The sequence below is a fragment of the Vanellus vanellus genome (genome assembly GCF_965231255.1).
Source record: "Vanellus vanellus genome assembly, chromosome: 3".
Lineage (NCBI taxonomy): Eukaryota > Metazoa > Chordata > Aves > Charadriiformes > Charadriidae > Vanellus > Vanellus vanellus.
Window position 1 is genome coordinate 64960513 of NC_138907.1, and position 27817 is coordinate 64988329.

The 27817-nt window shown below is 43.9% G+C and overlaps 1 protein-coding gene across 2 annotated transcripts in view; it reads right to left on the reverse strand.

Moving 5' to 3' along the window:
- Positions 1-27817, reverse strand: part of PDE7B (phosphodiesterase 7B) — a 180076-nt gene that overhangs the window by 60866 nt on the left and 91393 nt on the right. Inside the window, exon 1 of one of the 2 annotated variants that reach the window (XM_082481807.1) lies at positions 23967-24336. The exons of the other annotated variant lie outside the window; for it this stretch is intronic. Coding sequence (XP_082337933.1) covers positions 23967-24204 — 238 coding nt within the window. The 5' untranslated portion in view covers positions 24205-24336. Of the gene's footprint in view, positions 1-23966; positions 24337-27817 lie in introns of those variants that run through there. 2 annotated transcript variants of the gene reach the window in all.

Consider the following 27817-nt stretch of genomic DNA (forward strand, 5'->3'; position numbering starts at 1 on the left):
TGACTCCAATTGAAGGTGCAATTGAAGCTTTCTATCTACCAGGTCAATGCACACTGCCCTACAGTAATTTTTCACAATCTGTAAGGCAGAGGCAGGAGACAAGTGGCATTAACTAAAAACCAGTCATAACTAAGGGAAGTGCTGAGAGAGAGAACTGAAAAATCAGATGAAAAATAACAGAATAGCCAGAAGCGAATGGCATTATGTCCTTGAAGCAAGGGAGCATTCAAGTAGCATCTATTTCATCTTCATAAGCTATGGATAATTATCTCTCACTAAAGTTTTGAACATCAAATTACTAAATTTCATTAAACCTTCTCAGACCTCAGTATAAATACCACTGTAGAATAGGATGTCTTTCCTCTACGGGAGGTATTAGTCCTGAGGAGGTCACATTGCTAAGTAGAAAAGAAGTCACTTTGAAAAAGAACTTGCACGTTGGCTGAGGCAAGACAACAGACAGCATATGCAGCACGGGGACCCTAAATGGCTGCAACGTACTACCCAGTAACAGGTTACTGAACAACTGCGCAAACTGAAAATGGTAACGTGCACGCACACCCAAAATATGTAGCAGCACACAAATGCTGCAGTACAGATGGCCGCTCTAAAAGATGTAAATGCAAACAAAACACCCCGCTGCCGAGAACATGATGTTCGTGAGCGTGTCACAGCTAGTGTGACATCTTTAAAAATATCTCATTTGTTAGGTACGAAAGATGATATGTAATTACTTCTTCACAGCTCTACAGTAGGTCCAACATCCTTCCTCCTTTGTGTGAAAAATCTATTACAGTCGACTCTGAGCCTCCATAATTGTTCTCCATTAGTAATGATTTACATGATATTACAGCTGTCACTGAACGTCAAGGTAATTTCCCTGTTTTCTTTCTTTGAATCCTTTCAGAAATTCTAGCTTAAAAGAGTACCTACTGTAAATATGTTCTAACAGAAGAGACTGCTAAAGAGAAAAAATACCCTAAAGGACATGAGACAGTAATTTTGAAGTATCTTGCCATTACAGAATTGACATGAATCAGTTCTAGCTATGAAGACTTTGTATTTCTTTTTGCACCCAAGGAAACATCGTGAGGAGTGAAGAATTCCATTTTCTTATCTGACAATGGCACCAGGGCAGGGTGGAACAATCTGTCACTCCCCTTGCAAAGTTGGTAACGTGATGTTTTCAATTCATGCGGCTTCAGTGCTTCTCAAAAACCCCAAAGTTTATTTTCATAAAAGGCACTGCTGAGGATTATGTGCCAAAACTGGCTTTAAGTTCTGCAGGCCTGAAAGCTGCCAGAAAGAGACTAGGGCATGAGTTGCCTTCAGTTCTCAGCTGCAGGCCTGGAGAAGAAGCAGGCACTGGAAACGCAGGCTGCTTCCCACACCAGTCCCACTGTCGGAGGAGCGAGGCACACTGGTCCATGACGTGGTAAGCTGGCAGAGCAGCGTGCAGCTAAAATGTCCTGGCTGTAAACACACCTGTGAGACACCGGACCCAAAAAAAGATGTAGCATAAGCATCCTCTCACTGAAGGAGCTGTTCTAGATTACGTGGGGGAGACCTGAACTTGGTGGCTACAAGAATCCAGGCTGCAGGCACAGCTTCACAGTGGGTGCGACTGATGCAGCTGATTTTGGTGGTGTTTGCGACAGATTTGTTAAGAGCGTCTTCTCAAACCCTAGAGACCCAAGTTACGTCCTGCATTTCTTATTGACAAGTGTAGTCAAAGACAGCACTGGCTTCTAACCAGGAAGATTAAGATTCTGAAAGAAATACATATGACAGCGCTTTATAATGCCACTTAGATATGGAAACTGAACAGTTTGGAAAATCATAAAAGGCAAGAAGAATGTATTGGCTGACACAATTGGACCACTGCTTTTAAAATTGTTCCTAAAGCAAATTTAGACCTTGGCTGATGTTTTTAGTACGGGTGGCTCTTAAATCTACTCTTACTAAAGATTATTCAGGAACTACTTATGAAAGCACAAGTGAACTTAAAAAAGGAGTCAGATCCATTGGAAGTCTGCCCTGGGCAGATTTGGTTTCATTTTGAATAATCCATCTTTCCTCCAAACACAAGTCCCATTGATTATCACTACGGAGGAAATCTGCTTTCCTTTAAAAAGTAATTAAGAGTAAGTTGGTTTGTGTTCACTTCTCTGCAGCCAAGTCTCTGTGTCATAAAACAACGGCTACCCTTTACACGATTGGGTGAAGTTCTCAGGGAGATTAGTAGGGAGTTTTGAGGGCTCTGCTGGCCCAGAGGATGATGTTCTATGTTATTCCTGAGGATTACACTGCTGATGAGGACAGAATCACACACAGGGACCTAAAGGGAACAGCTGCAGCCACCATTGACCATGCTGTGACTAAAGAGAGCAATTCACTCCTAAGGGCTCCATGCTGTCCATAACGACCTATCAACAGTAGTACATCTTCCTTGGAAAAAAGATTAAAAAAATCTGTCAAGTCGTAATTTTTCAAATAAAATGAAAGAAACAGTTCTTGGAGGCTTCAGACTACATCAAACGTTGTTTGTCTCTAACAACCAAAGTAAGTGGGGAAAATACTGCAATACTATTCTGTGCTGAGGAGGGAGACCAAGAGAAAAACAGAAGGCTACAACTGTTTTAAGCTGTAATTCATTACAGATTAAAACAAAACACCAGCCCCCCCCCCAACCATAAAAATTAAAAACTATAAAACTCCAACATGGTAGAGATGTTTCCTTAACACTTGAGCACACAGAAGGAGAATACCATTTATCCAGAATCAGGAAACTGTCCAAAATCATGGCCAACAGTTACATACATGAAGTATTTCGAAGAGACTTCAAAATCATGCTTTAATTGCTAATGATTACTTCATGAGAAGTTAAGTGATAGACAGACATAACTCAGGTGAGAGGAAATTTCCTTTTGTTCTTTCATTTCTTTATCATCACACTGAAGGAAGAACAGTTGCACAAGTCAAGAGATAAGAGCATTGGCCAAACAGCAAATCTCCAGGTCCCGTGAAATTTACCAATAATTATTTTGGCAAAAATTCTTTAAAAACACTTCATAAGCTTTTAGGCAGAAGTGGGGCAAGCCACTTAAGGTCCATCCAGACAAAGTAGCGGTCTAGTGCGTTGGGTCCCACTGAATGTTGGGTTCTGCTGCACCGACTTCTCCTCCAGGACTCAGGCAGGAAAAGGATGAAGGAGGGGCAAGGACTGTTCCCTTTCCCTGTGACTGCAATGGGGAGGGACTGGGGTAAGCAGCACCAAAGCCATACGTTGGCAGAGCCTAGAGAAGCATTCACTTGACTTGATTTCCACCACTGGCTATAGCAGGAACTGATGTAGAGCAGGAACTTGCACACGTAACTTCAGTACCTTGAAGCATCTTAACTTGGAGCTGAATCACTGACCCCTAGTGATCAAGAACAAAGTTCTCTAGAAGGACTACAACTCCAGGACAAGCTGTATATAGAGGAGATAACTATGTTAAATGTTGGGGGTAATTTATCATTATGTGTAAAATACTATTGGATTCACCTTATTTTTTGTGGTAGAGATGCAATGAAATATTTTCAAATGTTATCTGACACAAAACTAATTGGATTTAAAGGCTATTAGTTCAACAATACCAAGGGAAAAAAGACATCTAAATAGGCTTTCAGCAGAAACCTATTTTCTGGATATTACCCAAGAACACTGTAGTTTGCACTATGCTTTCTCATTGTAAATTCATACTTTCCCAGTCTTAACTCGAGAAAACCATAACATACTAAAACATTTGCATTTCATAGCAGGCTATGTTTAAACTTGACTAATTAAACTAAACCCTTAGCAACCAACTACTAACAGTACACAACTACTCTTTATGAAGACAAAACTCAGAAACCAGTCATGACCACAGTAATTATACAATAATTGTGGTCAAATTCATTGAGCTACATAGTACGGTATCTGAATATTTAGTAACTTATAGCTTACCACAGTTCATTAACAACCACCTTATACATTCTTGAGTATGTGAGATTTTGTCAGGCTGTACAAACCCATTACAAGAAAGGAAAACATCCTTCGTCAGCTAGCCTAAATCTATAAATCTTTGCCATCTGAAATTAGCGAATACTAATTTAAAGGCTCCTGTTGTCTTCCCAAACTCATTCCCACCATATAAATCTAAAATCATCCCTCTGGTCAGGTATCTAATACTCTTACTGCACTGCACCTGCACAGCAGCTGTATGGAACAAGAGAAAACAAGAATTTTCAACAATAAGGGAAAGAAAAAAGACTCTTTGAAATTTATTGGGGGGTAACATTTCTGGTCTCAGCAAAGAGTCACAAAGAAAGTTAAATCACATTTTGGCTGGATTAGAAATATTGAGGGAATAGTCCATTTCACAGTATTTTTGTTCAGTTTCCACTAGATTTTAAGTGAAGAACTTTAATGGGCTATGATAAAATTAAAACAAACCTACCATCTTCAGGTCAGGAGTAAAGTTACTTTACAACATTTCTCTACGAGAACACAAATTAACATCTATGGATATGATTATTCCACATACATAAGGTAGACTGCTAAGGCAGACCACTTCTTTTGGTCCAAATCCAGCCAAGGGTCATGTAAACAGGCTTTGTATGATTCACAGCCTTCGTGCCCTCAAAATAATATTGAGATAAGACTTCTTTGCAGGCTTTTGTCTAAGCATACATTTCAACTCGGGTGGGCCAAACCCAGAAACTGTAGGGGAAACAAGTAAAGTGCTAGAAAAAACAGAAAGCAAAGAAAACTTTCGTCCAGGTCTCAGAAGACACTGTTCTCAGTGTGTGGTTTATCTGCCTTTTGGGGTCCCCCCTGCAATGTCTACGAAGTGGGTCTAAAATAAGAAGCACTAGAACAGAATATATTTGAACCATGGGTGCGCCTCCAAGAGGAAACTGCATTTCAATACAAATTTTGCAAAGGCACCTCTCATGACAGCAAACAATTACATTCCTTTGCTTTTCTAGATTTTTCTGAAGCTCTATGACAGAAATGGCAATCTTTAAAAAGTGCTGATGTACTGACATATTATTTCCAGTTAATTACAATCACTAGCATCTCTGCTATTTGTAATTCTAAGTAGATAAATTTCTACAGAAATAGGAAGTACTTTAACTCATGAGTATTTTTATTACGTATGTCACTCTTTATAGTGTCATATCAGGATGAGAGAAAATAAGAACTGTAAGGAAGAAAAGCTTGAGTCGTTATGTGACTATTTTCCGTGATTCTCACCCTCACAAGAATTGTATGGAGAGGATGATGATATCCTCATCCCTGCTGCAAAGAGAGAGACAGGTGCGTGCTGTGCTCTTCTGGAGAGACTTTTTTTACTCTTCCTGCTCGTTTTCAACCTAAAGGGAATTCTATGCTTCGTAGATAACTATGACCACTCATCATTATTTTCTGAACTTTGTGGCTCAGTGACAAAACCTCACATTAGAAGAAGGATATTCTTTTTTTTTTCTCATCAGGGTGTTTTTCCACCTCTGGCCTCCTGCTTTTCCTTCGCTCACCTGCCTGTCTTTTCAAGAGAGTTGTATGAAGTTAAAAACATACAGCACCAGAGACTCCTTCTTTCTGCAATCTATTTTGCACTGCCAGCCGCTGTTGTGCAGGAACTCCAGACCCCGGCATTAGCAGCACGGTGGAGCCCATGGGGCACTGGATGAGAGGGCAGAGGGGGCTTCTGCCACCCAATAAGTTGTGTAAACCAGAGTTTACTGCTCAAGCTGACAAAAGTTTTCAACAGCTCAGGGATGATTAAAATCTCTGAGAACCTGGAATGTATCTCTGTTTAAGCAGAAGGAAAAAATGGTGGGTAAATAAAGCAAATTCACACTTACCATCTAGCAACAGGTTTTCTCTTCATGATTTCAGTTTTGGTAATCTTCCCGTCAAAAATTGTTTATTTCATACACAGGCGCTGCTGAACAAAGCCCTGCTAATCTGCCCTTGCCGCCTCCTCCCGTGCTTCAAATCTAACAAAAGGTAATTTTCTTTCCTTATTTTTGTGTAATTGATTAACGTGAAGAATGTGTACTTTTCATTTGAAGCCTTCTTTATACAAGCCTGAAATACCATGTCTTAGATATAAGCATTAGATATCTATTAGATATAAACAAAAGTACTGTCAAACCTGACACTCAGAACAAAAATTTCTCATGTCCCTGACACCTCTCCGTTCTCCAAGCTGCAGTATTATTTGCTGTACCGAGCTTCTGACCATAAGAGACTGTTCTCGTTGGTAAATACAGTGTAAGCTTCCCCGTCTATTAGCACCCAGCACATCTGCTTGCCTAAAAGCTTTCCTTTTGCTGTATTTCATTAAACACAGAATCACGCAGTGAGGTGAAACAGATTTGGAGATACCACGTTCATGCTTTCAGCCTGGGTACGTCACCCAGAGCACGATGAGACGTTACAACTGCGCTTTCAGAATTTCAGGACAGAAATAAGAGTTAATTGGGTAGGACTGGCTCTCTCATGCACCCAGCCACTCTTTGGTGATGCTCTGAAACTGGCTTTCTCCAGCTTTTCCTTCGTTGCTACCCGTGTCCAGTCACGGCAGGCTGCCGGACACTTGGGAAAAGACCAAAATCAGCTTGCTTGGACCGACATTCTGAAAATGCAAAGCCATGAAAAGGATTCACAGCTCAGAGTGATCCAATGGTTAGAAAGGACAGAAGTACAGAACGCAGCCTAATGCTTGTCTGTGCCACTCTTGGTTCAATCCCATTCTATCCTAAAAACACCTTCAGGCCCACACCCAGTACAGCCCTAGGTCTGCGGGAGGGACAGGCCTGAAATGCATATGAACTCACCAGCCACAGGGCAGAATTTTTTTTGTTTCTTTATTCTGCCCCAATCCCTATAGGGTAAGTCAGATTTACAACAGGGTGTTACAACTAAGAAATTGGACCCTGTGCTATTAAATTTCTTATCTTTTTCATTTCCACATCTGTGCATAAGTAAGTATCACTCACTTCTGCTCCCAACAACTTACTGTTGTGTTCAGTGACAAAATGCATAACCTTGAAAAGCCTCCCCAACCCTGCATTTCAAAGGCATTTCATAATTGTTTACCTCTTGGCCTGAACAGTAGTACTGTATGTACACGGCCCCCTTGGACTTGTGTAACTCAAAACTGCTTAGAAACTCTTCCTCAAATGATTCTAATTTCTTTAGGAAAAAGAAAGCAAACAATAATTATAACATATTCAAACAAAGGATTTTTGTTAGGGCTTTTTGTTAAAAATAAAAAATTCCTTTTCTTTTACCCCAGAAAAGCAGTTTTCATTCCTACTTATTTCAAAGGAATGCCTGCAATTTTGCGGTATTATGCAAACCCCAATTAGCAGTCCACAAGGTGTTTTGAAAAACAGTGCCTAATGTGTTACAGACACATTTCGTGGCCAACTTCCAACAGCCTGAAAAAACGCCTTTTTTGAAAGAAAGTTTGGGAATTAAGTCACTTCAATTTTACTGGGAAATGCTGATAGAAATAATTCTTCCAACAGTTAATAAAACTTTTTTTTTTTTATTAGTTGTTGGTTTATGTCCTCTTACAGGAACAGAGCAGGATATTTGTGGCAGTTGAGCAATTTGGTTTCCTTCAGTCTTTCCTTAAAATCCAGTTCTACAACTACTTGCTGCTAAGCAAAGTGGTTAGTCTTACAAATCATAGTTGTTATTGGAGAACAGTTCCAAACATATCCATTGATTACGTTTGTTTATTTAGATTTTCTTTTCAGTTTTCTGGAACCTAATAACTGGTTTTTGTTTGTTTTTTTTTTTTTTTTTTAACCTGTACGGTGCCTAGCATAATAGGGCACGGGTATGTAGGCTGCACAATAGAGCAATATCTCCATGATCATGCTTTACAACTGTACGAACAGTAAAGGATGGGGAGCACTGTTTATTTTGGGAGTTATCCTGAGCCATCAAGACTACCACTGAGCAGAATGTCCTGCCTTACACAGCTTACCAGCACTTCAGAAACAAGACCCCACAGATTTAAAACACCCGAAGCAGCACTTGTGCCATACACAAGTGAGAGTGAAGTTACCGCTCCTTCACAGCGCTGAGGTTTTATTCCTCCCTTCCTCACCAGAACAGCGGAAATGTTTTATGAACGCAAAAGTCAGAAGGAAGCTAAAAGACACATACAATGTGCATATGTGCATTTCAAATGCTCGTGACTATATTATGACGTGTATTTTATAGTCATTAATTTCTCTTCCCTGCAGAGGGAAAAACCCTCATCCTGTTGTTAGTAATCCTTTACAAGTGGTCGCACCCTAAGCCAACTCCAATAAGCACGTTTTATTGCTCAATTAGTTCTTTATTTCTATCATGCCTAGGAACAGAAGCTAGATCTTCAAAAGTTTAAACCCTTTTTTTGGCTCAAGTTCCACACACTGTTTCTAAAGTTCCCATCCTTTCTCAGTGACACATAAAAGTTCCTGGTCTCTTTTTCCCAGTTTCTAATCATGCCTCAGCTCCTCACGGAACTCCAAGAGGTCCTGGCAGGCTCAGCTCCTCTCTCCCATTCATTTGCTAGCGCGAAGTGGAGCAGAGTGGGCCTTACTGGACAGAAGGGAGAAAGCTTTATTAAAGTCACACTTGAGAGATTTTAATTATCATCAGGATAAACACGAAGAGAACAAATATCTTAAACTTTGATCATTTTTCATGAGCTCATACAATAATGTGCATCGTAAATTACAGACCAGCAGTATAGAGATATTGTAAATGAGTATTTGATGAGTTGAATTAGACATACTTAGGAACTTGTGGGGGTGAGTACCATTTAATTGCTTCAGTAGCACATCAAAACTCATTTTTGTGTTGGTTTACCTGAGAAGTCAGCTTTGCTGGCCAACTGCCATTTTACTCTTCCTTGTTTTAAAATTTGCAAAAGGCAAATATATGTTTTAAAAAATGAAAGCTATAAATCAGTAAATTAAATCAGCTTCAGCTGAGCGATTCTTACAACGTTGGCTTTACTTTGTGATTCACTGGGCCTCAAGCAGCCAAAATGGGGTCAGAAAGTGAAAATCTTTCCCTTCTGGTTCACTCTGGGAAATTGGGAAGAGTTGAGTCAGTTACAAAATACGGGGCCCGATCTGTTCTGTTACAACAACCAACTGGTAGCTGGTCTCGCTAACAGGCCGCTGCTTTCGACAGCCCAAAGTCTTTCCAGGCAGTCGTGAACCTTCAAGTATAAAGAAGATGAAGTGATGGTACTCGAAGGGTATATTGGTTTATGAAGTAACTGCCATGCTACTGAAGGTACCGTCCCTCTAATCCCTCAAGCTCTGTTATGTTGGAGGAGCATACAAACACTCTGAGCCTCCCTCAATGGAAAATAAGCCATTTAACCTGACTAATGAACTTGCGGGGCCGTAACTTGAACCTACCGCCGCGGTTTCCGAAGTTATCATCCATCTGTTCCCACGTTCTGTGGGCTGGTTTTAGAGGTGAACTGTATAGGACACTATGTGACAACCTCTGTTTTCACCTCACTAGTAGGCATAACAATCTCTGTACCGGAGATCAGCACTGAGGGCAAAGTAAATCCAGAATGGGAAGAGGGTTTGGCCGTCAGCTTACCTGTTTGTTAACTCACATGAAGGCTCTCTAAGTCCATCCAGTTTCAATGCTAGAAACTCAAAGACAAGACTGTAAGATTTTTCTTGTTGAATTACAGCAGTAAAAAAAGCTGCCACTCTGCACCTAAATAAAGTGTGTTTAGGGCTTGGGCTCTATTTCAAGTTCTTATTAGCTCTTGGAGAGGTGCCACAGCAGCTCAGAATCTCTCCTGCCTGAAGTTGCTTAACTCTGCTGTACAAAGAGGTCTGCATCTGTATGGAAAGAAGACTGCTCCTTTCAATTACCCGTTTGGGGCCCTGCTTAGCTCTGTACAACTATATTCTCGATGAGCTGAGCGGCCCCGGCCAGAGATGCAGGTCTGCTTTTAATCTCCTCATCCTCCTGCAGCCCAGGAAACACAACCCCGTGCCACGCAGCAAGAAGGTACCACCAGACCACCGCTGATGCGATGCGCAGGTCACCTGTGACATGTCAACACCGTCAGCCCTGAGCAACTTCGGAGTGCCTCATGCATAATTCACGCTTCTGTAAAGTGGTTTCTGTGTGTATTCGGACGGCTGACACTCCAAGCTCACTTCTGATCTGTTGCACACTGGAATCTAAGAGCTCTAAATGCTAGCTGACTTTCCTCAGAAGGCATTAAGGTATAAACAGAGTCTTTGTTCTCCACCACCCGCCCCCCCAAAAAACACCCTAGCACCTTTCCTGTAAACCAGTTCACGCCTTTAGTAGCTAAAAAGGAAATAGAAGAAAGTCAGTTCCCTCCCCCCACGCTGCATCTTACAACAGACTCGTACAGAAAACCCACCCCAGTGGTCACCCATCCTCCTCCCGCCTCTCCCAGGTATCTTTTCAAGTCATAGGGACTGCTCTTTGAAAGCCACCTCTTGTGGTAACAGTGTGCAGGTTGCGTTTTCAGAGCCCGTCACTGGTGATTTAGGATAACCACAATCTGCGGCTCTGCCAGCTTGACGACTTGCCTCTCTCAGCTGGTCATGCTTTCAGGTGTGGCTTTCCACTCAAAGCAAGCTGGAAGATACACCACTCGAGGCAAGAGAACAGGAGATGGAAGGCAGCTCTGTTTTTTTGTTGTTTGTTTTTTTTTTTTTTTTTTTTCTCTCCCATAGTTTCCCTCACGTTTCTTAATTTGTGGAAACATCCTGTGAACAGAGACAGCAAAATTAAATATTTGCCTAGCTCTTCCCTGGTTCCATTGTAACTTCTGGGTTTGCAGATTTTATTTGATAACAGCAGGAGAGAAGTAACAGAAAACAGTTTTAATTCTTCCACCTCCCTTTCCCCTCCAAAACACAAGTACTCCTGTCCCCAAAGGACAAAATGCCAATTCATTTGTGCATTGCTGCCTCCTGTTCACTGGCCACCTTCCACCAGCCCGTTTCTACAAGAAGTTTGTCCACAGACATCTATTCACCCGTATCAAGCCCTAAAGAAAGCATTTTCTTGTTTTACCCTCAAGGATGACAGCCTGCAGTGGAGGTGATATACACCCTTGCTTTCAAAGTTTTTTTTTATTTATACAACACTTAAGTAAGATGGGCTACTTAGATTTGTGATGTACTATAGCACTACATAAGCAATGTCTAAGAAGCTATTCTTTCCTCTTTTTAGTGTGGCTTATCTTTGCTTTTTCTTATCCAGTCCGGTTAAATTGCTGTTTTCCCCCTTTAAAAGACTTTAAAACAGTCATCCAACTGTTCTGATTTCCCATGGATTAGTTGCACTTCCCCTCAAACCATCTGTCTGGCATTCATATTTTTACATGCTTTTCTTTTTACTGTCATGCTGCTTCATATTATTTGATCTCTGCTCCTTCCACTTCTGCCTTCGTGTGTGGCTCAGACGGTCCTGTGTTATTTTATCAGCCTCCAACTGTAAGAGCAACGTGGGACAGATACAAAGTTTTGCTGTTGCATTTCCTACTTGTGCCTGCTCACAAGAAGCTGAGGTCCTTCTCTTGATAAAACGATGGTTCTGGGAACAAGAACAGAACTTTTGAGCAACAGAATTAAAGCCAAACAAGCTTTTACTGGCAGCCCTTTACCAGTTCACCTGGGAAAGCTGCTGACTCCTACAAGCCATATGGTTTTGATGGCTGCAATGTTCGAGATCCAGAACATAATGAGGTTTCCATAGAAAATTAAGTCTAGGTACGTACTCTCTCCTTCTGGACAAAGGTGAAAGACAAGCTCCCCCAGGGCAAAGAATACATACCTCCTGGCGGAGACACATCATTTAAATAGTTGCTGGTTGGTAGCACGCGTGCCTTTGCATGGTGACAGTCACCCCAGTAGCTTCATCTACCCTAACTAAACGAAGGTGTGGGGTGCTATCTGGGGAAAAATAGGAGTTCTACTGACTTGAGCCGAGGACTAGATATTTATGAGGCATTTCATGAGCCATTCATACAGTGACAGTGAAAGGTGTATTTGTAGGGGAGATTAACTGTTTGCAGACTCCGACAGGACAGTCTTCTCTACCATGTGCTGTTCTTTGGTAAAGGAGAGGAGCAGCAAATAAAATTCTGCCTGTAACTAGGAGGAAGGGAGGCGGGGGATAGGGGATGTCAATCTTCTGTTGAAAGAAGCATCAGTGAAAACCTGCGGTGCAGAGAGCTGGAAGCTGCAGGAGGGAAGATGTAAAAGGCTATCTGAAATAGGGAAGGGGCAAATAAGACTGCAAGTGTGGGAGTCAGTTAAGTTGAAGACAGAGGTGTGCATTGCAACAGAAGAGAATTAATTTGTAGTGAGGTAGTCAGCCTGGTCATAGTAATTTGGAAAGATGCTCAAAGGCCTGGCGGCTAAGGAGTACGCCGGGACAGACTTCACAGTAGGAAAGGAGAATAAATGAGTGTAAAGAGAAAAGGAGGACTTGACAATACTGGTGAAAAAGAAATCCTGTGTCAAACTGGTGCACTGCCTTTCTAACATGGAGGCGAACTGGACCAGGAGATTGGATCTTCTAGCTCTCTTACATTTTCTCACCCTCATCTCTTCATTTGATCTAGAGTCAGCGTGAACATCGAAGTCATCAAGTCTAAATGGGAGAACAGGGGGGTAAAAGTTCAGCAAATGACCAGAAAAACACAGATTCTCAATTATGATCTAAGCTTCAGTAGCTCTGCCTCTACTTTGTAATGTTGCTCTTAACTCATGCTGTTAACAAGGTCACATGCAAAACGTTTTTCTGCCTGTATGACAAGACAGCTAAGTATAGAGTGCTTTCCCCTTCTAGTCATTTGATCCTATTCAAAACATATAATCTCCCAGGTCTCCAGTCTGTGCAAAGCCAGACATCAGCACATTTTTGGCTACAGGGCACCTACAAGAAGATTTGTGACAGTCTTGTAAGGCTTGGGTTGCAGATTCTGTCGAAAGGCCAACATTTAAATAAGGTACCTTGCATTTTCATTATGAGAATTCCAGCCCATTATTAGCAAAGTTAGTTTAACTTTTAGTCTGTTTTGCCAGCTACTAAGTACATATTTAATGATGTGCATTCCTGGCAATGAGGGAAGGGAAAATCTATTCTATTGCTATTCCACTGGGAAATTAAATGAGCTCGCAGAGTCTGCCTAGTTAGAGGTTATGACTTTATTCAGAATTCCATCTCTTTAATGTAATTATGATTTAATAGCTACGCACCTTCAGTAGATGATCACATTTTACAGATGCCATCTTACAACTCAGAAAACCAGGACATGGGATTCTGTAGGTAACTTAAGCATTTATTTGACATTAATCAGGTAGCTTCTTAAGACACTTAAAGTCAGACTTGTATCTTAATGAACCAGGACTCCAGAGCTAATTATTAGCGCAGATCTCATCATCCAGGTCCTACCAAGGACCTGTGAAATCTTGTCAAAGATCATACGTTTCTCATGAGTATGCCAGGTGGGTAAGCCATGCAGACCACCCAGTGAACACAGCCCATTCTAGTTAAAACAGGAAAATCCCTTCCTCCTGATTCTCTTATTTTCTCCCCAGGCAAAATAGGGTCTTTAAGCACACCTCTCTTTATTAAGCTACTTATTTGCTGCACTTTACCTTGCATGCAGTATGTTATCTGCACTAGCCAGTTCAGTCCTACCATCCCTTTCACTTCTACTGTGGGTAAGTTAACTAGCGTTGAGGAAGAAACAGAAGGTATCATACCGAAACCTTCTGATTACTCATGAAGCCGAGCTACTGCAATCCTGTAACAGCTTCTCCACCCTCATGCCTGCAGCATGTCTTCAACACGAGCCCCCACACCGCCATAACTTGAGTTGCTACCCTTGCTATTTTCTGTTGTTTTGGCTGAGATGCGGGAAGCTAGGAAAAGCTGATAATTCACAATTCATGAGATGCTCCTTGAAAAAAAAAAAAAAAGTCTCCAAGAGTCAATGCACAACTGCATCCCTGCATCAAGCCCAGCCCAGCACCATGCCCTTGATCCACAGCTGCAATTACGGTTTCCCATAGGAAAGCAAGACTACTTGACAGGAAAAAGGTGGGGAAAAAGCTGTGCCAGTGCCGATACACAGCTGTGATGGTTGCCTTATTCATGACTGACAAGGAGGGAACTCGGGATGAAACTTAAGTGAGATATGCTCGGGCACTGAACAGCCCTAAAGAAATTCCTCTTGTCTCCTTCCAACTCCTCTCCTTTGCTCGTCTCCCGTAGTGCCCGCTGTTCCTGGCTGCTCTGCTTTCTTCAGAGCTTTCAGCTTGCTGACTCTAAGCAGGATGTTCAAACTGACCTCGCTTGGAAGCGTATGCTGACACCGTCCCACCTAAAAGCCTTGCTCCTCTGCCATTTTAAGGTCGTAGTTCTCAGCTGTGCAGTCAGTTCTTCTCTGCTTAGTCTTTCCAGTGGTCATGGAAAGCAACACACCTCTTTTACACACACTAAACTGGAGTTCAAAAAAGCCCCTGAGCTATTGCCAGCACTAATTTATTCAGTCAGCTTTAGTTCCCAAATGAGAGCATGAAATGTATGCTCACTAGTGATTCCAGGAAGAAGAGAAAGCAAGTGTAATAGCTGTGCAGCATGTATAAAGTTCAGAATATCGCACATGCGGTTTTCTGTTTCTCACTGTTAATGTGCTTGAACATCATCTGAATCGTTAAAGTAATCTGCAAGCAAGGCATAGACAATTCTTCCCTCCCCGCCTTCTTCTGTTAATGAGACAAACCTGCATGCACAACCCAAGCTGAATCAAATCACTCTTTTTGGCATTTCACAGGAGCCCAGTCTCTCCCACCCCTTTATTCTCCCAGTTCCATTTGGAATTAGAAATGCAATTGCTGAATTACTGTGAAGGCAGCTGTTCCTGCAGTATATCCACTCAGGCTGGCAGCAGGAAATAAGAAATCTTCCATGAAAGCCTGTAATTACGAGATTTCCAGCTTAAGTTTTGCACACATGAACTGTTTGGAAGATGTTTGGATAAGCAAAGTTTGGAACACACAGCTATTTGGACAAGCACCTGGGTGCTTCGCTGAACCAGGTCTCCTCATGATCAAGATACGTGCCCAGATAACCCCCCGAGGACTAACTGCTGCTAACCTTAACTAACGGAAAGCTTGTTCAGAGAAGCGCTTCTTATTAGACAAGGAAGGAGTTGGCCGACAGCTATTAAAAACAGACGGGCGGACTGCGTACTTAAGGTGTTTTCTGCACCTGTCAAAGTTTTGATGGCTTAAGAAGTGTTCTGCACCTGCATTTTCCAGTTGTTCTGCGTGACTTTTACTTGAATATTCACCTGGCACATCTGTGCGACACGCTAGTTCTCAACTATTTTGGTCCGCCAAGCTTAAAACTAATTCCTTCTACTTCGATGAAGCTACTTTACAATTGAACTTTCAAGAGAAGCGTTCAAACACTACTGCGTGGTACTTAGTTTAGAGTTATTCTGGCTGACCTGTAATTCCAGCAGCTGAAAACAAAACATTCAATCTCAGGGCGGTGCTTGAGCAACGGGGAATGAAGCAATGCCTGCCACAGCCCAGCGCGTCCCCAAAACCCTCCAGGACACGGCTTCATCTCTAGCTGCACCTGCGCAGAGCATCTGTTAAGTAGGCCTCAGAGTTAATACTTTGCCCTTATCTTAGGTCAGGGATAGCAGGAAAACACTGAGATAACAATATTTGAAGGGCAGTAGCTCCGTGCAAGCCGGAGCTGGCTACAGAGGAAAGGATTTTGTACTCTCCCAAGGGAAGCGGGGCTTTACACGCTTCCCTTTCAGCAGGGATCAGAGCTGGGGAAGTTTACAGCAATTTCTCCAAATAGCCTCCCGTGTATAAAAAGAGACACTTGAGAGCACACCTTCCACAGGGCTTCACCTAGAAGCCCCACTGAAGATCCCAGTTTAGAACAAAGCCCCTCCGTGTCCACGGCTCCAGTGCAATTTGAGCCAGGTCCTCAGCTCCCCGGCCTGGGGAGTGCTCCCACAGGGCGGCGCTCACGAGGATCGCCAGCAATCTCTGCGACCCGATTTAACAAATGTCATTTTCTGAGGGAGCTTTGGAGGATACCTGAACTTCAGGATATTCTGTTCAAAGAGCAATGGAAGGGGTTTGTCCCTTTACTGCTACTGTAAAAAGGGACAGATCTGACAGCAATGCCCTCAGTGACGAGCCTGCTAAACCCCTGTTGTGTTTGACCTTCCTCTTTCTACACTCCTTAGAACACACTATATGTTCAGCTTTGCAGCATCAGGAACTTTCACAGGATGATGCCTCTTCCTAGCAGGTGACAGGTTAAGAAAAGGAACTTTTATGATCTTTGGGTGATTTGAGGAGGAGAGAGGGAAAACCATAGTTGGCTGTCCACAGAAGAGCTGAAAGAATGCTTTAACCAAGAGGTTAATAAGGATTTATTTCTTCTCTCATGTTTGTTTTGTAGCCATGACAGTGACATAAGAAATTTTACGTTGCAAGCCAAGGGAGTAATGAAGAGCTGGGACATTTTTGTCTTGTGTTTGCAAGTCTACACCAAGAACCAGTCAAGTACTTAGAAGTTATTCTAATTTATCCCATAATTAAGCAGGCTAAAATGTTCTTTTAGAACAAGGGTAGGATGACTTAAAAAAGTTTTTAACAAATGTCAAAGCACGTTTCAAGCTGGAAGTCTCAAGAGGGTTTCTTTTAATTATTTGCACTTTTTAGTGCAGGCAAGGGAAGACAGGAGGACTAGCATGTTTTACGGCATCATGGCCAGAATAGGGTGCTGAAAACCAGCTTGAGGTCAATAGAGTTTTTTTTCAGCTAACCCAAAGAAGCTGACACTGGGAAGTTCCTGCAGCAGGACTCCAGTTCACGCAAGTTTGCCCATTTGTAAAGATGCCCCTTGGAAATGTTAAGTTGCTGCAGTTAAGCAGCATGTGAGCAGTCCTAAGTAACACGGTTTAGCATATTCCCAATGCAGAGCTCTGGGGAGGGGGTCAGAATATATCCTAGTGGATAAAATGGTGACACAGGCGCCCTTTTCCTTGTGTTGCCTGGAAAGCCAAACTCGCACTTCATCAAGCGGAACTACAGAAAGCTGTCTGGGACGCACGTCTCCAAGTAAACGGTTTTAAGAAGTATGATAGACCACAAGCTGAAAGTCTGTTATGAAGGAGCGCTGAAATAGCAAAGACGTTGCATACAATGCTCTACTCCTACTTTAGAAGCACTGGAAGTTAGATGTAGCATCAAACCCTCCCACAGTGCATTTTAAGTGTTACATTTAAGCAATACAGATAGCAACACCTGGCAGGCATGGCTAATATCACTACTGCTTTCTATAGGTACCCATTTATCAGTGTAATTCTTCACAGAGTATAAAGCACTAAAGAGTCAATTTACCAAAGATAAAAGAAAACTATCATCGGCTTTAATCTTAATGAAACAAACAAGCATACGAAACAACAAAAACAAGAAAAAACCAAAAAAAACCCCACCAAACCATCAAAAAGCCTGTTTGCATTATAGTGCAGTAGTTTTTCCTCTAGAAACACGATTTTTATATATAAAGCCACATCTTTGGCTCCTGATATTTAGAAGAGCTTCACTGAAAGCAACAGATCTCGCCACCATTTTACAGCTCACCGGAATTTGCTCTATTTGGGCTTATAGTTTGTAGCAGACTGCTGATTTGTCTCTGAGTTGGCATATCAATAAAACCTCTGTCACTTCTCTAGCGCACCAGCAGCATTACCTTCTGCCTGCTGGCCAACACCCAACCCGGGCAATTACATTTTATCTGCTAACTTTATCCTGAAGTCTTAACTCCATATTGTGATCCTTTTCTTTCTGTTGTGGCTGTACATAGTTGAACAGCTGCTGGAAGAGCTTCTCCAAGTATTTCTACAAACAAATTTTGTTTTCCAACATTCACAATAAAGCAAACAAAAAATGTGCCAGCAAGGCTGAACTGAAAGACCATTCAGAAATAATGTTAAGATTTTCAGATAATTTATTCTCTAATGTTTATCCCTGGTCTACCTCTTATTTCCAAATATCCCAAAACCTGAACAAATCCCCAACAGAAAATTTACATAAGAATGAGTAGGAGAGATGGTTAAACACTTAAAGGTAGAGCTGAGAGAAAATTTTCACCTCCAAAATAAACAGAGTTTGGCTGACAAACACATGAGTTCATTTTGACATGTTCAAAGCCAAATATCGCTTCAACTTCTCATTCCACACTACATTTTGAAAATACTTCTAAAGAGTTAGGTGTTAAAAAAGGACTGGAGTTCAAACAGTGACCACGATTTAATGTCTCGAAATCATTTTTTGGCTCTTTGAAGCCAATTCTCTAATTCGTAAAGTATTTCAGAAAAAAATAACTCCAGATCACACGTATTACTAACCTGTGTTCGGCCAGTAAACTGGACAGTTATGTTTGAACAGCACTACCTATAGATGTGGTCTGAATTTTAAGTCTTTTATCACTTGGTCTACATACACACACTGTAGGAGTGGTACTGCATACAATCTAATTTCACTGTTCTTAACGAGACCATCACATGCAGTTGCACTGATTTAACCAGCTCTTCACAAGAATATAGAAGAGCAGTATTCTCAGGGGCTGGAGTTTCAACACAGCAGTCAGAGAGCAATTAAGGTTGCCACAGGTAGCCCTGGTTCTATCAAATTCACATTCTTTGTCCCTAGTAAGTGTAATGGGTTTAACAAGTCTCAACAGGAAAGGGAAGGCAAAGGGAAGGCAAAGGGGAAGATACAGCAAGCTGCCTTTCTGGCTGCTGTGCATCTCCCAGTAGGACACAAAGCAAGCTGTTTGCAGTCTAAGGAATAACACAAGAGACTGGTCAGATGCTAAGACAATGCCATTTGATAGCTCCTGTGTTTTATTTATTGCTGGGATCTACACCTGTGGCACCTACATGCTCAACATCAACTACATAAAATGATGTGCTTTCTAAGCTGTTAGCTAAACCCCCATTTGGTTCTCTGCAATTCACAGATTCAGATTTTAAGCATTTTATGATTATTAATTATTGCAGTGGAACTACAAAGCATGCATGAGTTTCAAGATGTCACAACTAAATATGATCCAGCAAGTACACACGGGAACAGGTTGCCCAGAGAAGTTGTGGATGCCCCATCACTGGAAGTGTTCAAGGCCAGGTTAGATGGTGCTTTGAGCAACCTGGTCTAGTGGGAGGTGTCCCTGCCCATGGCAGGGGGGTTGGACTAGACAATCTTTAAAGGTCCCTCGGACCCAAATCATTCTGTGATTCTGTAAGTAATGACAGGAAGAGGAAGCATGAAGTTTATTTTAACATGCACAGCAAAGCTACTGCACACCGTGACAAAAGCTGTTCATCGCAAAAGAAAAATGAAGTAGAAAGCATGTTTCCTTGGATATCATGGAAGAACTGAGTCTTTGGGAGGTCTTGTGAATAACTTTAGGGAAGACCTTCAAGCAACCGCTGAAGAAGCACACAGATGATTTAACTCTGACCTCTCTAGCAGGTATATGTGAGATTGCTCAGCACACAGCTGTAAGGTTTGAAAGAGCAAGGTCAGTTTGGACAACGGCAAGAAGTTTGAATAAATTACTGAGTTGGAAAGGAGACAGTTGATTGAAGAGGAGAAGTAAACGGACACATCAATAACTGGGGGAAATTTTCCCAGCAGCAAACTGTAATAGGAGTGATGTGTGGTACTGCTTATTTTTCCTCCTCATGGCAAAGGGACTCATCAGTTAACAATGAGTGTGATGCATGCATGAATCAGAACCTACATTTCTGAGAAACATCTACAGACAGAAAGAGATAGGTGGAAAAAAAACATTCAGAGTTATTTCAAAAAACCCACAGAGATCTGTGTCTCAAAGGACCTTGATAATTCTAAGTACCACTGCACCTTCTCTGAAAGTCTTGCGTGTCTGCACATGTGCAAGACTCAAACAGTACAGAAAGTCTCACTGGAGTACTCTCGGATGATCACCGTAAATTTAAGAGGTTGCTAATGCTCATAAGGAAGACTCTTGGAGGCAGACCTATAACCATTCCCCGATCGGGTTTCTTTAATCGGCAAAGCTGCTGCTGAACTCTAGGAGAGGATGGTAAGAAAGTTAGGGTCACAAACAGAACACGGTTCCCCCCTAGAGATCAACATGGTTTCAGTTAAGAATTATTTGAATAATTCAACTGTAATAATATCAATGCATGCTGTTATTTTATTCAAGTAAAAAGCACTGGTTTGCAAATGATCTATCCGAAACACCGTAAGGACTGACACAGAATTATGCCCATTATCCACCCAACGCTCTTCCTATTAATTATATTCCATTATTGCACTTTTTTACTATCACATGGCCGGTTTGATTATGTGAAATGGCTTCTGGCACACCCGGAGAGAGTCTTCACCAAACCACAGTTTTGTGCTGATTTGGTCAGGGATTGAAACAGAAAAAAAGAGTTACTAAGCAACAGCAGGCCAGGAGCAGGAAAAAGGTCTGCAGTCTTAATTGATACTAACTTTAAAAAGCAGTGCAGCAATAAGAAAGGGCCCAAGATGTGAATTTTACTGCTTTGGAAGGAAAAGAAAATCCCTAGAAACCTCACGCAGGCAGTCTCTACGAGATCCGGGTTCTTCGCTCATCCCAAATATATGCTGCATGATGTATTGCAAACACTTTTTTGCAGGGAGATTGAGTAGCTTATTCTCAGTGCTAAACGCGAAGATGAAAGACCCAGATATAGCTCTTTTATTTGACAGCCCAGGACACACAGACAGCTTTGCTCTGTAGCAGCTCTCTACTCCTACCTCAGGAAAGAGGAATGCGGTATGTATTACGGCTATATGGGTCCCCAAGACATTGCCATCCACAGAACTGACATCATGTCCAGATACAGCTCTCCTTCCCCCTCACTACCTATGGTTAAGAGGGTTGCTCCTTTCTAGAAAGCCAGCCCAAAGCCGAATCCAATCACTCAGGCTAGGACAAGGGAATTTGCCTAGCTAAATCTCTATTAACATGATCAAGCAAGGCAGAAATCCTGACAGTTTCCTTCCAGGATCCACATATATTTCCTCCTCTTCTACTGTAAGCAAAGTAGTTTAATGAGGATGTGATAACAAAACATGAGTTATCACATGAACACTTACAAATTTAAATGAAAAAAGCCTTTGATGTGGAAAGTGCTGTGAACTCTACTACTGAACAATCAACCTTTATTTGCCTAGCTAGCAGTACCTTGAGCAGAAGTTATTTGCTTTAGCTTCACCTGAAGAAAATCTGATTTCCTACTGAAATACTGCCTTTTTATAAGACGCAAGTTACATAGTTTCTTTTTTTAAAGGAGCCAAACACATACAAAACACCATACAAACACGAAGCTGAGTACCTCATACTACTGATCCTTTTAAACGATTATCTTCTCTTCCCATTTCTGCATTCTTTGATTTTGCACTTACTTAAGTATACTAGATCTCAGCATTTACTGGTTTTCCCACATACTCCAGTGTACTTAAAGTGACTAAAATGAAACCACAAGAGGGAAAACTACTAGGATGACTGCTGCTGAGGAGGAAAAACCAGCAACCCAGGTCTGGTTTGCTCAAACTGTCTGATGATTCGTATTTAAAGTGTTGAGAGTTAGAGTAATCTTCTGCTCTGATTTGTACTGGTGCAAGTCAACTGAGCTTATGAAATAGGATCTGGCACCACGAAGAGGACTGTCCCTTCACAGGATACGAGTAATAGCCACTTGAGTAAATGCAAGTTACTCATATCCTGCTAGTGGACTAATCTGTCTCTGTATATGCATGCACATTTTTAGTTGCCTCCAGGAATCTGAAGGCGAATCTCATTTGTTACCTAATGAAACTAATTTCACCAGATATAACACGAGCATACTGAAAAACATCTATTGCTCATACATGAGGTGTAACCGATGCAGCATTTCTTAATTTCTGTTTGATTGTCAGGGTCCATCTCTGAACACTCACCATTCACCACACAAACCTCAGTCTCCCTGGTTGGCTATGGTACACTCCTAGTTGATTTGCTCCAAGTCTTGAACAGCAATTTGACGTCCCCTTTCTTTATCCACAACACTCATTATTCTTTTAAACTGAAGTGACCCCCAAAGAGTGCGGTGCCAGGTTGAACACTTTCCTTGGAGCCTGTGAACTTATCTTCCCTTTTTCAAAACAGAAGTGAATCACGCATTTCTTAGTTTAACTGCAAACATCTGAAATAATGGACATACAATGACCAACCAGCCAACCTTGGTGGGCATCCAAAAGGGATACTTACTTACTATTCAAGTTTATATATACAGTTACACACATGCTCAGAAGACATACATACACACACACACGCACTGTGAAATACACGCAGTGAGATTATGCTACATAAGAAATTAACTTATTCTGGTAAAAAATACTGTAAATTGTAGGTATCGATAAAGGAACTTGAAGGCATGATCTCTGAAGACTGAATGCACTGGAAGAGTTTAGTGACCAGGTTGCAGAGATGAGATAATCCAGAGTTCTGAAGGAACGAGCTATGCGGTTTCAGTAAGTCTATTAAGTCACAGTAGTACGATGACAGGAGAATAAAAAAAAATAATCAGCTGATACTGAGACAATCGTAGGCCTATGAGCCTTCAACAGAAGTCAAGAGGTTTCGAAGGAGGCAAAAGGTTGCCTCCAACAGAAGGCAAGAGATTTTGAACCATAAGCGATGTGGAGCATGGGATAAGGTGCAGTATTAACTAATCAGAAGTAACAAGTACCATGCTAACGTGACAACTCATTTCTACATAATGAAAATGCAAGAAGCCTCACCTGGAACTTCAACAAAGCATTTGATATGGTGCCATGTGGCTCCATGACTGTCAGCAAGTTAGGAAAAAACCTGACATGCAAGATTTATGGTTAATAAAAAAACACGTGCTCTTTAGCCAGCAATATACCACGTTCAAAGAGAAAGTAGTGGGATGAGGCAGTGTTACTCCAGAAGCGGGTCTCGGGTTTATTTTTTTTTTTTTTTAACACTGCTAGCCCACAACACACAAGTCGTGAGGGTGTCGCGCCGCTGCGCAGATGGGAAGCACGGGAAGATCATGTGAAACGAGCCGAGCGCACTCAAAGATGAGGGTGAAGTTTGGCGGCGTGAGAGGAGAGGCCGTGCGCTCAGAAAGCCACACCGAAAACAACCGGGGAAGCCCCCGGCGCTGGGGCGGGCGGGCGCTGCCACCCCCGCTCCCGCGGGGCGCCCCGCCGCTACCACCGCGGCCCCGCATCGTCGTTCCTTCCCGCCCCCCACCCCCGGCCCCTCCACCGCGGGGCAGCCGCTGCGGAGCTCCGTGGCGGCCGGGGAGAGGCTTCCCCACGGCGGCACCAAGCCCGGCTGCCCTGGCCCAGGTCAGCCCCAAAGCCGCCCAGCTGCTTGCTCCAGTTTTCTGCCGAGCTTTCATCACCCCGCTTGGAAAAGCGCGCAACACATCGCACGGCAGAGCGTCGTGGGCAAACGGAGCCGGCGCAAAACTCCGCGCGTGTGCGTGTCTCTGTGTGTCCCCGCGGGCGGGGAGAAGGAAAGGGCGAGAGCTGCCAAAAAAGCACGTTTTGAAACCCGGACGCTGGTCGGGCTCCGCGCCTTCCAGCCCGCCCCGCTCCGGTGGCGGCAGCCCCGGGCCCCCGCGGCTCTCCCCCACGACGGGACGGGACGGGACGGGACAGTCCCGGCTCCCCGCCACCTCCGGCCCCCCGCCGCGTTTGCCCCCCCCACTCCTGCAGCCCCTCCGGCTCCCCCGAGTAGCGGGGCAGAGGAAACCTACCTGCCGAACCGCCCAGGGCATCCTCGCTCTCCAAAACCCCTCTGTGCTTCGCCCCGCGGAGCTCCCCTTTGGATTTCCAAACGAGCTTTACCATCTTGATCATCTCGGGCAAGTCCCAGGCCAGGGTCCCCTGCTGATAACCGGGCAGGCTGCCCATGGGAAAGGGCATCGGCTCTTCCCCCGTCCTCCTCCGCCTGCCCGGCTCCGCCGCGGGGAAGAAGCGCTCCAGCACCGGCATCCTGGCCCGCGCCCCCCGCCGGGGAGCCGCAGCCACCCCCCGGCCCGAGCAGCCGCGATGGGCATCCAGAGCGGGGCGGGGGCGCCCGGCCGCCCACCGCCGCCGCCCCGCGCAGGGGGGGGGACGCGCCGCCCCGCCGCCGTCCGGCCCCGGCCCCGGCCCCGCTCTGCCGGCGCGGAAGGAAGGAGCGCCGGGCTCCGGCCGCCGCGCTACGCCGGCCGCCCTCTGCGCGCCCTCAGCCCGCCGCCAGGCGCCGGCAGCCGGGGCGAAGCGGCTGGCGGGCAGGCGCGGAGCCGCCGCTCATGCCGGCGCGGCGCGGCGCAGGGCCGAGCCCCGGGGGCGGGGGCGGGAGCTCGGGCCGCCGCCGCCGCTGCTGCTGCTGCTGCTGCTGCCGGTGGCGGCGCGGTGCGGTGCGGGGCCAGCGGGGCTGGGCGGGCAGAGCCGCCCCTCTGCGCGCTGAGGAGGAGGGCAGAGAGGGGGCGGTTTGAGTTTATCCGCGCCGCGATGCCGTGGGGCAGCCCCCACCTCCCCGCCTCCCTCCTCGCCCTCGCCGGGCTGGCTACGGAGCCGGTGGGGGTTTTGGCCTCTTAGGCAAACCCGGCGGTAACTTGTGCTGCCCCTTGGGCCGGCAGGAAAGGCGGGGGGTCGTTCACGTCCCGCTGCGAGGGCCGGGAGCGGGACACGAGTCCGCCGGTGGCGTGCGGTGCCCTCCGCCTGCTCAGCTTTGGGGCGGCAGCCCGAGGGAAAGTACCCAAAACGAGCCCAGGGAAGGTGCCGGCCCTTGACGGGTTGCAGGGGAAGGAGCGTCTGAAATTTCGTTGTTTTTTTTTTTGGGGGGGGCGTGGGTGGGGGGGGGGTGGGTGTCTGCCCCGAGTCCCCATCACTTTGGCTGCAAAGCTCCACCTGAATGGGTTCACATTAGGACACTGCCCGCTGGCAGCGATCACTCACAGGCTCCAGCGAGAAGACAATTATTCATCGCTAATCTTTAAAAACATGGCAAAGCCGCCCGGGCAAGTGCTCGTGTCTCAGAACAGAAGTGAGGTGGTGTGCGGGGCTCCGCAGCTGCCAGCCAGCGCGGCCCCGGCATCGTTTGCTGCCTCTGGCCGGGCCCCGCAGCAGCACCCCTCTGTCCCCAGGTCCGGCAGCATACGCCGTCCGAGGAACACACCGTTAACTTCAGAGAGTTAGAAGAGGCTTAACTGAAAAGTAAAATTACTGAAAAGAGGATTCGTTCTGTTCTACCTCAAACCAGGACACTTGGGATGCCCGACCAGGTGGGGCCTTGCGCTTTCCAGAACTTTGCCTTTATACAAAATTTCTCTTTTAGTCCACTGTTGGTACTGGTCTGTGCTTTAGCCTTTAGTTTACAGAGCATACAACAGCAGGGTGGAGGGTAGGCTTTTGCACCAGCACTGAGTTTTCAGTAAAAGCGCAGAAGACTTATTTAATAGAATTTTAGTGAGCATTATAGTATTTTCTAGCAGGCATAGTTAATACATTTGTTACATTCCGGTTACATTCAATATCCCGCCTTTTCTCCAGATGGAAAAATAAACTGGCAAACAAGCAGCATCTTCCTTCACAGAGGAAGAGGAGCCGAGAGAATGGACTGAAAGTTAACGGACGCCCTGACGTGTAGAAAACAGAGAGCCCGAGCCTTTCCTCCTCATGCCAACATCAGCAGGGGCAGCGTACTGGTTCCCCTGTTCGAGGACCCTTTGACACGCGTATCTTAAAGTTCCCACCTCAGACGGACAACTTTAATGCTTTTAAAAAACTAACCCTATTTTGACTATCGGCTGTAGTGCTGCACTATTAGCCTACTACACTTTCAGGTGGCTCTGTCTTGAAAATTGGGAAGTGCTTCCAAAGTATTATACTATTGTTGTTGGACTGTTATTTTGCAGAATCCTTAGCATCAGGATATCCTGACTCTTGGAACAAAGGGGTTAAGAACAAAGAAAACAAATAGAAGATGTGCAGTACGGCAGCACCAGCATTAACACATTCATACAATGTTATAATTTTGTGGAAAGGCAAATTTTACTGTTTTTAAATTCATATGGCTTCTTGTGATTATTTAGGTTTTTTCATATTAATGTGTGATGTGCAATTACTTTTCAAAGCAACGTTGCTCCTGTTAGAGCAGTATAAACTAGGCAACTGAAGTCCAGAATACTTAGAAGACGACTTGCCTACTGGGCGAGTGAAACCTTACATCCCAACTACTTAATTTTGGTTTTAAGCTACAAGGAGTTGCAGGAACTTTTTTTTTACTTTTTTTTTTTCTTTACTGTTTTTCATCTTTGTTTACCTCTGCACTTCCTGCTCCCCGCTGAGACAAAGAGCAGAAGTGCCAGAGAACTGTGAAAGAAAGGCTATCCTTGTGGCACTTCCAACTTGACTGGATGCAAAAAATACCCGATATCTTGAAAGAGAATGTATTCACAGATATCCAGCCCAATTTTTAGATTAATATATGAACATATAGCTCTTTAAACAAACTTAACCACTAACCTTCTTGGATAGCAATCTTCTGAGTTTTCAAAATCTACGCTACCTTTTTATATCCTTAAAACTGTGAAAAGTTTTGCGGCAACTGTAGTTAGGTCATTTGGGAATGTACCTGCCTTGTGGGTAGGATCAGGCAGTCAGAATTGAAGCATTAATTGTTGTATTTGTTTTCACTTACAGTTCTACAGGTGCAAAGCAGGTGGCCAGTCAAAAAACAACCCCAAACTGATCTGTTGTTATAGTTTTAGTATTTTAAGAAGCTGTGTAATAAACCTAACAGACAGTGTGTATTTTTTCTGGGAAAATTAGTGTCAAATGAAAGCAACTCTTCTAGATAGCTTGGAGGGTTTTTTCTTTTTCCTGCATTCTGGCCAGTTTAAGGATCAGCAGTTGCGAATGACAAAGAATAAATTGTGTAAAAAATGTTGCCTGGCATTAATGGGTATGTCTGTAAATTAATACATCTTATTCTTACTAAACTTGAGCCTCACAGTTGTACTACAATTCAATGATTACTTATCCTTAATTCATCCAAGATTTTGCTGTTAGTGATTGATGTTCCTTTTGTCTTTTTTGTTATAAGAATGGAGCCAGATAAGAGCTCACAGGAAAGCCTGGAAGATATATATTTGATTATAAGGTTTTCAGCATCAAAAATCATCTGTAGTGTCACTCTCAGAGACTTTTAAGAGACTAAATGCTCAGATTATGCAAGTTTTCTGTTTCTCTGACTTCAGTTGGGCTGTGATGATTTACTGAACTTGAAGATGTGGCCTCAACATAATGCATTTTGTTGTGCTTGAGAAAAGCTATCAGAATTAAAACTGTCTTGGGTTTGTGTGGCAAAGTTTTGGTAGCGGGGTGGCTTCTGTGAGAAGCTGCTGGAAGCTTCCCCCATGTCCGATAGATCCAATGCCAGCCGGCTCCAAGATGTACCTGCTGCTGGCCAAGGCCGAGCCCATCAGCAATGGTGGTAGTGCCCTTGGGATAACAGTTAAGAAGGGGGAGAAAAATGCCCAAACGTGCACAACTGCAACCGAAGAGAGTGAATATGTGAGAGCGACCACTCTGCAGACACCAAGGGCAGTGAAAGAGG